The 12,195-nt window shown below is 35.0% G+C and overlaps 1 protein-coding gene across 1 annotated transcript in view; it reads right to left on the bottom strand.

Annotated features, from left to right (window-relative positions):
• Positions 1-2,552: 2,552 nt before the first annotated feature.
• LOC132556947 (uncharacterized) overlaps positions 2,553-12,195 on the bottom strand; it is a 32,737-nt gene continuing 23,094 nt past the window's right edge. The window contains exons 8-12 of the mRNA XM_060221412.1: positions 6,548-6,780; positions 5,808-5,960; positions 5,131-5,284; positions 3,407-3,586; positions 2,553-2,770 (exon numbers count right to left, since the gene is read on the bottom strand). Coding sequence (XP_060077395.1) covers positions 2,553-2,770; positions 3,407-3,586; positions 5,131-5,284; positions 5,808-5,960; positions 6,548-6,780 — 938 coding nt within the window. The remainder of the gene's footprint in view (positions 2,771-3,406; positions 3,587-5,130; positions 5,285-5,807; positions 5,961-6,547; positions 6,781-12,195) is intronic.

Consider the following 12,195-nt stretch of genomic DNA (forward strand, 5'->3'; position numbering starts at 1 on the left):
TAGAAGATTGTATCAAATGGGAATATTGATGAAGTGATGTCAACACAATTGTCACGCTTTGTAACATAGGGTATGTAATCAATTACTTATATAGAATCCACATCAATTTAATGGCAGCTAAGACCTAAAGCTCTACACAGAAACAAATTGAACACAAACTGTGTTACTATTTTTAAAGCCCAAAACCACTGATCTACGTTGTAATAGATTGAAAAAAAGAAGTTTAATATTGATTTATTACCTATGTAATTGAACATTGTAAGAATCATTTCTTATTGAAATGCTATGAAATGGATTAAATTGTGGGAATATTACAATTCCTAATGACATTTTCATACGTTTGTTTCCTGAATCGTCTCCGCGGTATCAGAAATTAAGATATAAACATCAGAGTCGAGTCAAAGTAGGGACAGCTATATCATCCGGTTTATTTCATAAATTGGCAGTTTTGTGTAAAATTCTGTATTCGTTTTGAAAAATGTTATTAACTTCTAAGATACCATTTCAGGAAAATCTTAAGAAGGGAAATGTATCGAAGAAATCGACATTCCTGAAAAAAAACTGTCATGAAAAAACCCTTCAGATATTGGTCGTACATTTTGTTTGCATTTTGAAGTAACTTTCCTGGTACAATAAGGATCTATGTTTTGTAAGCATTTTAAAGATAAAAATGTAAATAGATATCGTAAGTATCTTGTTGAAATTGTGTCAATTGATTCATATATCGTATTATTATATCTTTTGAATTCTGTTTTACTTGACGAAAATATAATTCATCCTTCCAGCACATTCTATTGATATACTAATAGATATTCCATGAATATATAATGAAAAAAATTCACGTGTTCCGAGTCAGTAGGCGTGTAGTTAAAACATTGTTAATTCAGACTTCTAAAATCGATGAAACAGAACTTAAAGACAGGCTAGATAATGCAGTAGTTAACAGAATGACGTTGTAACAAAATAATACACGGATATCCCAGCAAATCCTATCTCGAAAGCATAATGAAAATCCTATTTTTGACATCTTACATGTATTTCGTTTTGTTAGCTTTTGGGATGCAGCTAAAACAGCTGGACTAGAAAAGAATATTCAAAATATATAGACTTAAAAACTATGACCACTAATACTGATAACCAGAAGTATGATTTTGTATATACATTTTTGGAGCGAATGCATTTGGCATATCCTTCTATGGTTACGGCATCTGCAAGTGTCTATCCTTTGGACAAGGTAAGTCGGCTATCTTGAGTTGTTGAGTATTGACATGGGAATTTCAGAAAGGACGACATGATGTTGTTTTTGCTATAAACTGTTCGAGTAACAACGCATTAGATAAGAGTGAATTGCTTTATTTGTGAATTCAAACTTTCTTGCTTCTGCCACACGTATAAAAATATTATTCTTGCGGATATTTAACGCAAAACGAATAAAAATCACCTACCAGAAATGTCGACACGACATACTGTATAGATTTACACAACACGAGAGGTAACTGTGATAGCTTATGAGTAGTGCGTCCTGTGTTGACGTTTTTGCGATCCCTATTCGGAGCAATATTTTCCTCTCAGAAAGCTGTAATAACGGATCTTCTCATACTTTCAAGGTTGCGCCTTCAGTTCAATCATTCTACACCGATCGCGTTTGATACCATGCGATGGATCTCCCGTATGTTGGTCAGTGAGGCTGTCACCTCTACTTCATGGAGACCACGCCTAAAGATGACAGTGAGTGTTGACAGTGAGTGGGGGATGTCACCTCTACTTCATGGAGACATCTCCTCAAGATGACAGCGAGTGTTGATAGTGAGGATGTCACCTCTACTAAATGGAGACCACTCCTCAGTAAGGGTTGACAGTAAGGCAGTCACCCCTGCTTCATGGAAACCTCGCCTCACGATGACAATGGGTGTTGACAGTAAGGATGTCACCTCTACTTCGTGGAAACATCACCTCAAGATGACAATGAGTGTTGACAGTGAGGCAGTCACCTCTACTTCATGGAAACCTCACCTCAAGATAACAATGAGTGTTGACAGTGAAGCAGTCATCCCTGCTTCATGGAAACCTCGCCTCACGATGACAATGAGTGTTGACAATAAGGATGTCAACTCTACTTCGTGGAAACCTTATCTCAAGTTGACATTAAGTGGCAACAGTGAGGCAGTCATCTCTACTTCATGGATACCTCTCCTCAAGATGACAGTGAGTGTTGACAGTGAGGCAGTCACATCTACTTCATGGAGACCTCTCCTCAAGATGACAGGGAGTGTTCCCAATGATGATGTCACATCTTCATGGCGACCTCTCCTAAAGATGACAGCGAGTGTTGACAGTGAGGCAGTCACATCTACTTCATGGAGACCTCTCCTCAAGATGACAATGAGTGTTGATAGTTAGGATATCACCTCTATTTCATGGAGACCTCTCCTCAAGATGACAGTGAATGTTGACGGGTGACAAATACAGTAAACGGACATACCGAATTTTGATGAGTGTTTCTCTTCTAAGAAAGTATCGGCACGGCTTGTATGCCGACGTATCGGAAAAAGCTATCTAAGTCGTTTTTCACAGATCGAGAAGAGTTCTGAGTTACAATTGTACCTTCGAAGTTTGTTTCCACCCTCGTAGACTACACAAAGACCAATTTGCGTATTGTCCAACTCAAAGAGCTCTTCTTTCAGAGGTTGCGGTTGGTCTTCGCCGTCCCACCATTTTGTCATTCCGAGATAAGAAAATTTTCCTCCATTCACTATGATTGGTTCCTGTCCTGATTAAAAAGTAAAACAACTTCTTTTCACCATAACATATTATGGCTCACGGTTGAGTGTATATATATTAAACGTTTTGCACTGAAGAGAATAGCCGTGAATACATACATGTTAATATAACGTTACTCGTCTAAATGCTTCCTAAACTTTTATTCTCTTGTATGAATGATTAGCTTCTCTGGTTTCGGTTTTTAATCAGTTGTCACGGTGTCTAAAACTTCCAATTATTCCATACATACTAACAAATAACACTGATAAGTATTGTTTTTTCTTACAACACTTGATGCAGGCGGGCGCTCGCAGTTAAATTTAATCTGATCTCGATATGACGAATACACCGAATCTACGTTACGAAGCATTGATACGTCATTATAAGCAAGAAATTTAGAAACTGAGGTCATGGTAGACTACATACGTAGCATTACCAGTGACAGGGTGCCAACCCTTGAAGCACTAAGACAGAAACTGTTATTAAGGACGCTTCTCATACATTCAAGAAGTCGAACCTGCTTCTCCCAGTACAAAATGTGTCATACTGTACACTTATGTTTAACGTCTCTTGAATGAATGCTACCCCTCTATAACGATAGCCTCACATCAATCAATTATCTACATCAACAAACGCTTTAACTTACCTAGGATCAGACTTGACGACTTAACACGCCGTACAAGGTCGAGTTTGCTTTCGGAGTTGACCACTAGTAGCATCATTCCGAGGTCATTACAAGCTGCCATGGCATCTTCCTTATTGTAATTTCGAGTGATCACCTTGTACATCAGCCCGGTTAGCTCGTCAGTTGTCATGTCTATATGACCTGGAACAGTCATATACTCATTTGTTTGAAATTATCCACGTTTAAGTTTGAATAATATTTAATTTGTTAATAACAAATATTTTGTTTCTCATTCTGTTCCCTTTTAAAAACATTCTTGCATTATCTGATTCATTTACTAAGGCTTTCATGTCCTTATTTAGCCTTACTGCTAATCCATATAGCGTTGATCAATCATTTTACCTACATCATATTTCAAGTGAATTAAACTTTGTTGATAAAAGACCATATTCTCAGTATGAAACTTTTGAATTGGAAAAAAAAGAAAAAAAAAAAAAAAAAACAAAAACAAAAACAAAAACATTCAAGTTCCAGTAGGCGATCGGGTATGAGACAACCCTTTCAATGAATAAAAAAATCCTTCTCCTACATGAAATGGTTTTGAGTCTCATTCCTTTATTATTTGCGTGAATTATTTACTATTGATTTTAATTTTTAATGGTATTATTATTGTTTATGAAAAGTTACAAATATATCTCACGTTTCCATAACTTTTCTATTTTATCAGAATTAATTATTTCACAGGAAAGAAATACTTTCAACCAAATAGGATTTCGTAATACACGGGGTATTCCACTGATTATAGAGACAGGGAGCCATCGTATGATATAATAATACTGACTTATAAGATCATGGAGTGTGGTCACGCTAGTCGTTATATCTTATTTACACAACCATTTGTTTGCAAATACATATATTTTACTGTTTCAATAAACTTGTATTGACATATTTAGGACAGGTCAACTTGCTATAAGACAATAGAATGCCAGATATGTCATAGTGAAATATATTTAGTTACAAACCCATGTCAGAGTAGTACAGATATTGTTTGTCCGAAATCGTCCGTTCACCCTTCGTTGTTGTCAGACGGGTGTGCTTGTTGACATTGTACTTCTCACACTTTTTATGTATATCGCTGTAAGAGAACGACAAGCACGTGACCTGACGATGGCACTGAAGACTACATTCTCGAAGATCTTTCGCGGGCACTTTATCTAACACATCATAGTCATTGATAGAACCTGCTGGCAGGGGACGGTAGACAAATCGTCGTCTTCTGGTATCTGATGTTGTCAGGAATAAGTCGAAAAAAATAAAGGCTAAGTTTGATTTCAGTTGTGAATAATTAGCATTTCCAATAAGAATTATTTCAGATTTATTCAAATGGACGTTGGAAGTGCGAATAAGGCATGGTGATTTCTTTAAAGAGATATTTTCTTCATTTATTCTACAAAGAAATTAAATTAAAAAATGGCATTATGGAAGATCTAAAAGTTCCCCCATACACCAGAACACCCGACATAAAACCCTATATAGACTAAAGGGACGTGAGAGTCCAAATACTCGTCGAAACTATCTCCTTTTTCAGTCTGATTTTCACAATGTGATGATTTTCACGGACGGTGCACGATGGATGAATCTAAGCAGCATACGACGACTTCCATAATCCCGGTATAGAAAGTATAGAAAAGTAAAGTCGTCTACAGAAGGAAAGTTTATTCACTAGCAGAAAAAGTGATCCTTACCTTGATTACATCCGATAACATCAAATCTGAGACATGGTACAGCTGATTGGACTGACCATGTGATGGGTCTTATACGGATGTACCGAGCTATTACTGATGGAGTGATTGTTCCGAACTGTAATATATCTTCAGCGTCTGTTGGACCGTCAAACGTCTAAAACAGAAGGATGCGTTGGGGCAGACTGCATCGTTCAGATCAACAGACACAAAGCGTAATAAAACGGAAACAAAACATACACTATGTTCAAATGAATAGAAATGTTAGATACATTATTTATAAAATGAATAATTTAACCGTCTCGTACAGTGGCTCAGGTCTTCCGGAGCGCGTGATGCTAGGTGTCTATCTAATGGAAATCAAAATCGAGTAAATGTTAAAATGTGTCAAACGTAGCTGAGAAGATCAAACAAATCTAGCAACTAAACAAATTTTAAAAATTCTGTAAATGTAAATTCATTTTAAACGAAAAGAAATCATTTTTATGTTAATAAGATAACGTTACTGTTCAAATACGATTACTTTTCTATTGTTACATATTATTAATATTGACTTATTATTTCTTAGAATTGACAAAATGGAACCTTCATATACATGTGTATATCAAAATAATAAATCGCACTTGACAAAATTCTGAGCCGATTAGTTTCACTGAATTGCAGCCATCAAGCTGTATTACCTGTGTAACACCATCTGACTTCACGTACTCCCAGTTCTCACCATCGGTACTGTACAAAACGTGATAGGTGCGGATATCGTTTCCCACAACAGATGGATATTGTCGTTGTTGAATCACTATTCCAACCACCTTTTTGAGACCAGAAAATTTAACCTATAAAACAATTGTAGAGGGGAAATTTTTAACCTTTTCCAAATATGGCAAAGTGGTATGAAATAATGGAATCGAAAAATAATGGACATTTCTGTGTTAATTCAGCTTAAATATCTTCACACGGACTATAGGCTTCACTGTTGAATGTGTAACTCATAAGTTGCACTGTTGAATGTGTAATACATTAGTTGCACTGTTGAATGTGTAATACATTAGTTGAACTGTTAAATATGTAATACATCATTTTAACTGTACGTGACAATTTCCATTATCACTGTTTTCATTTGTTGAAATCTTCCTGGATATTGGACGATTTTATAGAAGGTAGATGTACAAAGACAGGTAAAGAACTGCACGGACAAATATGTGATAAGTACCTCCTCCCAAAACAACAAATTCCACTTAAGAAACTAGTGAAATGCCCTAAATTGCCTTTCAATATATGGGGAAAAACTGGACTATTCTTAGACTTTCTATCTGACATTGTTTTTCCGTTGTTATTTTATTCTGTAATCCTAATCTTATACCTTATTATGGCCAAACAAATAACATTTATCTTACACTTATTCTGGATTGTGAAATCTTACCTGGATATGTGGGTTTGGATCGTTTTTTTCACTACACCAGGCCCCTATATTTGGGGCTGGACATCCGCTCGACGACCACTCGTGGTACATGTGCAGGCGACCACAGACTGGCTTGTGATGCCATTCAGTATAGGGATGATAAGACGATGCTGTCATGGCTGAGTCGGGGACTCCCTGGGGACCAGATACAAGGTAATCCCAACAAGCCATCTCTCCCCAGCAGAGGGTGAAGACTTGAACATGCAATAAAGGGAATATTCATTTCGTAAAAGCAATATTTGCCATTCTGTCAATGGCAGTTGTGGTAACGCATCACACATCTAAAACTTTATGTGTATATCGTGGATACATAATCCGTACACCGTCCGTCCGCACGCACGCACGCAAGAACGCACTCACGCATGCACCCACCCACCAACCCACCCCCCCCCCCCCACCCCTCCCACACACACAGTATTTAGCGTACAAATGTGAGATGGGATCGCACTAATATTACTAATATTAAGAATTGAAAATCCAACGGAAAATTCTTGTGGATGTAAGTAGATAGTGATCATATTAACTATTAACTATTGATTGTGGATTATGAAGTTATTTCAATTCGATAGTTTCGAAACACCACTAGGTCCTGTATCAACAAGTCTTTTTCGAGTATAGTTTTACAGCTCAGAGATAGGCAAATGATCTGTGCCGGCTACGGCTCCCAAATTTCTCTGAAATAATATGCACTAAGTAGTGTCATATTTTCCCTGTATAATGGCGTGGAAACCTCGTTACTAAACAATCTTCTGTTATTTCATGTTTTCACTGTATATGATGATAATAATTCCGTGAAACAAACGTGTGGTGATGATAAGCTTTTACCGTGAGATTTTTCAGTTTAATTATTCGTTAAAACACAGTGTGTGCTGATGATTACATTGCTAAATATAATCATTATATCACTTTTGGTGCATTAAGCCACAGATCATATTGTATTAATGAAACAAGATGGAAATGGGGATTTCAAGATAAATATCATTTTTTTCTTGTTCCTATAAACACAGTGTGGCCAGCTAAAGACATTTCCATTAATTGTTAGTAAGATGGAATTTCTATTATATGAACCATTAGCATTGTATTATCCATTCTAAAGTGTAGTTTAAAACATAATCACATATTTTCTGATGCAAATAAAAAATAGCAAGAAAATATATTCTCAGTCACAGCTAAAACGCTGTTTCAAAAGATCTGAAAGCCATTTCAATAGATCAATGTCTCTTTTGATTTCAAGAAATAACCATAAAGAGTAGGAATACTTACGTCCTAATACAGCAAGCATCAATTGGAGCCACTTCACCATCTTGTCTCTCCTTCTTAGCAATGTCCATGTGTAGTCATGATAATAATATTCACTCCTATATGTCTATCGATATATCGAACATACGACCCGGATTTTACACACAGTATCTAACAATCACTTCTTATATATTATTCAAGTCATCTTTCCGGTTCTTTGGTTCGTAAATGCTCAAGAACAAAACCTCTGTCTAAACCATACCTAAATTCACTAATGGGCATCGACTAGATCTTGCTTTTATGCAATTTAATATCTAGTGTGTATTATTTTGATATCAAGAATGGATAATCATATATAAAGTTCGGACATATCAATCTTTTGAAGAGGTTGACGGTGCACCATAATGAAAGATCACAGATAACAAAAGAGGACGTCATAAATGATAATAACAATACAGACGAGTATGAAATCTTAAGATAAATGTTCTATTTCTACGCTTTAATGTGTTGGTGTGTATATATCCGTAGAGCCTAGAAAAAAATAGCAGAATTCTGATAATGTTACTATTACCTTTATACAAAGAAAAATCTTAAATGATAGATTGATTATCAAGTGGGATTTTCTGTGCTAACGTAGACATATAAAGTGCTGAATGTAACGCTCCTTCTCCTAATCTTCAATTGACATTGAATATGTTACCTATGTCACATGGGACGAACTTCAGTTTGTGATTCGGGAAAAAGAATACAAATGAACTGATTACAATTACAAATATTTATTTACATAACTGATCAAAATCTAAATAAATGGACACACTCACTTGGAGGGTAATGGGGTGGGAAGTTTATCAGTATATTGATTAACAACTGAAAATCGTTCATGTTGAAAATTGAGTTTGTCTTAAATAGCTGACGATAATTTGTAAATTTTGAATTACAGATAAGTTATTGATCCTGTAGTCAAGCTGTGATGAGCTGGAAAGTCATATCTATTTACATTGTTTATGCTTTTGTTATTTGTTTTGTATGCTTTTGTTTTTAACTTCCATTTGATAATCATATTGTAAATATTTCTCAACATTATTGATTAATTAAAGTGTGCGGATGAAAACCGTTTCTGCCATCACTAGAAAATGTCAATATCTTTTATATCTTAAAGCTATCTGGAAACAGTACGGTAGATGAATGATACAACAAGAAGAGCACCCCCCCCCCCTTTTTTTTGATCTAATGATTTTAAATGATTTTACTACTTTAATATGTTTCAAAGATTGTTCAATCACACAAATTATTTAAACTATGTTAAGTCTTTGGCATTTACCTCCTGGCACTCGATACAGTTGAATGAATTATTTGACTATACAGTATCGAATCTAAATATGTGCAGAGATAAGAAGTTAAATGCGTCTTGTGTGCAACAAGATGTCTGAATCGAAGTCTCTCTCTTTTGATTTGCATTAATTTTTGTTTTAAAAGTCAGCTTTCTCAGAAATGCAATGAAAACATGAGAATTTGTAAAGTAAATCCCGGCGGTCACATTCTGATTGCTTCAAAACAAATTTTTACTCAATTTTCCAACGTGGGATTGTAGTTATTCTTCTTATTAACTGGCGAATATGAGAATAACTTTGCACTGACTTTATATGGATAAGAGAAATAAGAGGAACTGATTTACAATAAAAGTATATGTAGCTTATCTGTTTCCCACGGTTTTGGCTGTTATCTCTCATTGATTCGGTTTTTAAAAAGTGTCTACTTTATTGCTAGCAAAATCATATTTCATTTTGCCTGTAAAGCCATAAACGTAAAGGATATAGACCAGCCATATCTTTATAAATAACCACGAAGAACAAAAGCTTCAGATAGGTAATATCATGTTTACGTGGGCAAATGAGTTTCCAGTCTTTTAAAAACATTTTAACGTCTCTATTTTTCTCCTCATATGAGGAATATATATTGATTTTCCTGTCTTCAGAAATATTTCTCATAACGCCTGTTAGAAATCTGTGTACAGGTGTCGACATTCGTCCCATTATGCACATAAATATGTAGATGTTATCTATAAGTCTGGAAGCTTGCATAAAGTCACGCAATCGATTCCACGCGGAGTCATGCATGTAAAATACTCGAGAACTCAAAGTTCACTGCGCCAATAAAACTCTTTACTTCGTCATCTGAGAACCATTCAATATGATTCAACCTCCTTAATTCAGGAAGCAATGCTTCATCTTAAAAGCATATTGAAATAAGTTCTTGCTGAATTTTTGCATAAGTAATAAGTGAAATATATCTTAGAATATCATACACTGTATTACGAATATTGTGCAAAAGACACACAAGTGAATAACACATTTTAATGACTTAGAGTTATATACAGAAGAGTCAAACAATAAATTAAATTAACAGCTATTTCGTCCTTCTAGCACTCGTCAGTGATGATAAGGGCCTAAATTTTGAAGGCTAGGAGGCGAATGATAAAAATTAAAAGTAATCGAAAGAAAAGTAAAAATCTAGTTCGCAGATGTGCTATAGCCCCATAATTAAATAAGTAATTATTTTACATATCGGACAATTTATTCTGAACCGTGCCACTATTCGAAGGAATTAAAACATGGCATCAGGCTACGGGGAACCTCGCAGACTTAAAGTCAGACTATGTCATATGAATCAATAAACGTTTTAAAATATATACATTAAAAGCAGGTAAAATTTGCTGTATTCTTCCACAGTACAACATAAAGATATTTCCTATTGTTGGTGAATTTTCATTATTCCCGAGGGACATATCTATAGCTACAAAGTTGATATACCTCCTGTGATGCTGTAAAAGAGGATCATCACATCTAGGTTCGCCGAAAATGAGGACAGGAAGAAACCAGTACTGACAATCACAGCAACACTTCCGGCCACTTGCCGACTGCCAAATATTTTGACCAAAACACTTACTGTAGGTCCTAGTATATCACATATTTAAATTGTTTTTTGATAAAATATTTCTGTTTGAACTTTGCACATAATATTGCGCAAAAAAGTAGTGCGCTGTAATGTGCCTATTGTCAGATTTCTTAAAGTTGTAGATAATTCAGTATGTACATCTCGCTGTAGAATTTGATCTACGAATGATTTGTCTTCGGTCGGAAACGTTTGTTCGTCATTATGAATCAATGTAATGGAGAATATATTGCAAAAAATATAATTTGATAAACTTGTATCTCATTATCAAACAAGCTTCCGTAGTAAGATCGACCTTCGTGGATGAAAACAACTAACTTTTCAGTATTTCAGTACCATGCTCTTCAGCACTTCCGGGTTCATAGCTCTCGTCTATATCCAATCAGGTCCAAGGGAGAGAAATGTGATGATGACAGGCACTCTAAAGTGGAAAAAGCTACCAATGAATAAAATACGTAAGTCTGGTCAAATGTTTCATTGATGCATTACCTATGTTTTTGAGATTTGAACGGGGTTAGTGGTTAAAACTTCCTAAAATAACAAAATAACCTCCTCCCCATACCTTTAATTAATGCAACTAATCAAGAGAAGGTATATTATTTACAGTAAGTAGATTCACGAATTATAAATACACATAATAATCTATACAGCTTCTGCATGTGTGATCAGATTCGTACGCAGTACATCATTTATCTACTCGAAAGGAAAAACAAATCATAAATGAAATAAAAAAAATCATTTCTATATGTATGTAGCACTTTAAATATAACATACACAATTAAGTATCAATGGAATATATCATATAAGTAGCTAAAAAGCTTGTATATCGAACACACGCTTAAAACTTCCTGGTATATATTTCTATAGGGTTTATAAAGAGCTGTTTCGACAGCGTTGAACTTGTGACGTCTAAAATGTGGGCTACCATATCAAGGCGATCGCCATTAAGTCTAAAGTGTGCATTTCGGATAAATCTCAATACCTCAGAGAGAACTTTCTTGGTCTTTTATTGCATAAAATGATGTAAAACAAGCAATAGCATATTCTGAAACAAAACACAGTGAAAAATAATGATTAAATTGTTTTCTTTAAGATTTAATTTTGATTTTTTTCCTCTATGGTAATCATCTTGATTGTGAACAAAGATATTGAGAAAAATAGTAAAATTTTAGTCCTTCTCCCTAAAGATGTTTGAATTAGTATTTCTTATTGCAAGATTCCCCTGAAATAAGGCCAGTGAGTATTAATCTAGTGAGCATTTATTACGCAATATCTTTTATCATCGTATGCTATTTCAATTTCTGCTTTGGAAATAAAAAGTCTGTACAAATCAGGTGTTATAGCTAATCAATCCACCTCTAACACGATCGTACATGTTCCAAACATTACTGGTGGAAGCAGTTTTCTCGCTTTCATCA

Source organism: Ylistrum balloti, unplaced genomic scaffold (assembly GCF_031769215.1).
Source record: "Ylistrum balloti isolate Yb309-2 unplaced genomic scaffold, AGI_CSIRO_Ybal_v1 Utg370612, whole genome shotgun sequence".
Lineage (NCBI taxonomy): Eukaryota > Metazoa > Mollusca > Bivalvia > Pectinida > Pectinidae > Ylistrum > Ylistrum balloti.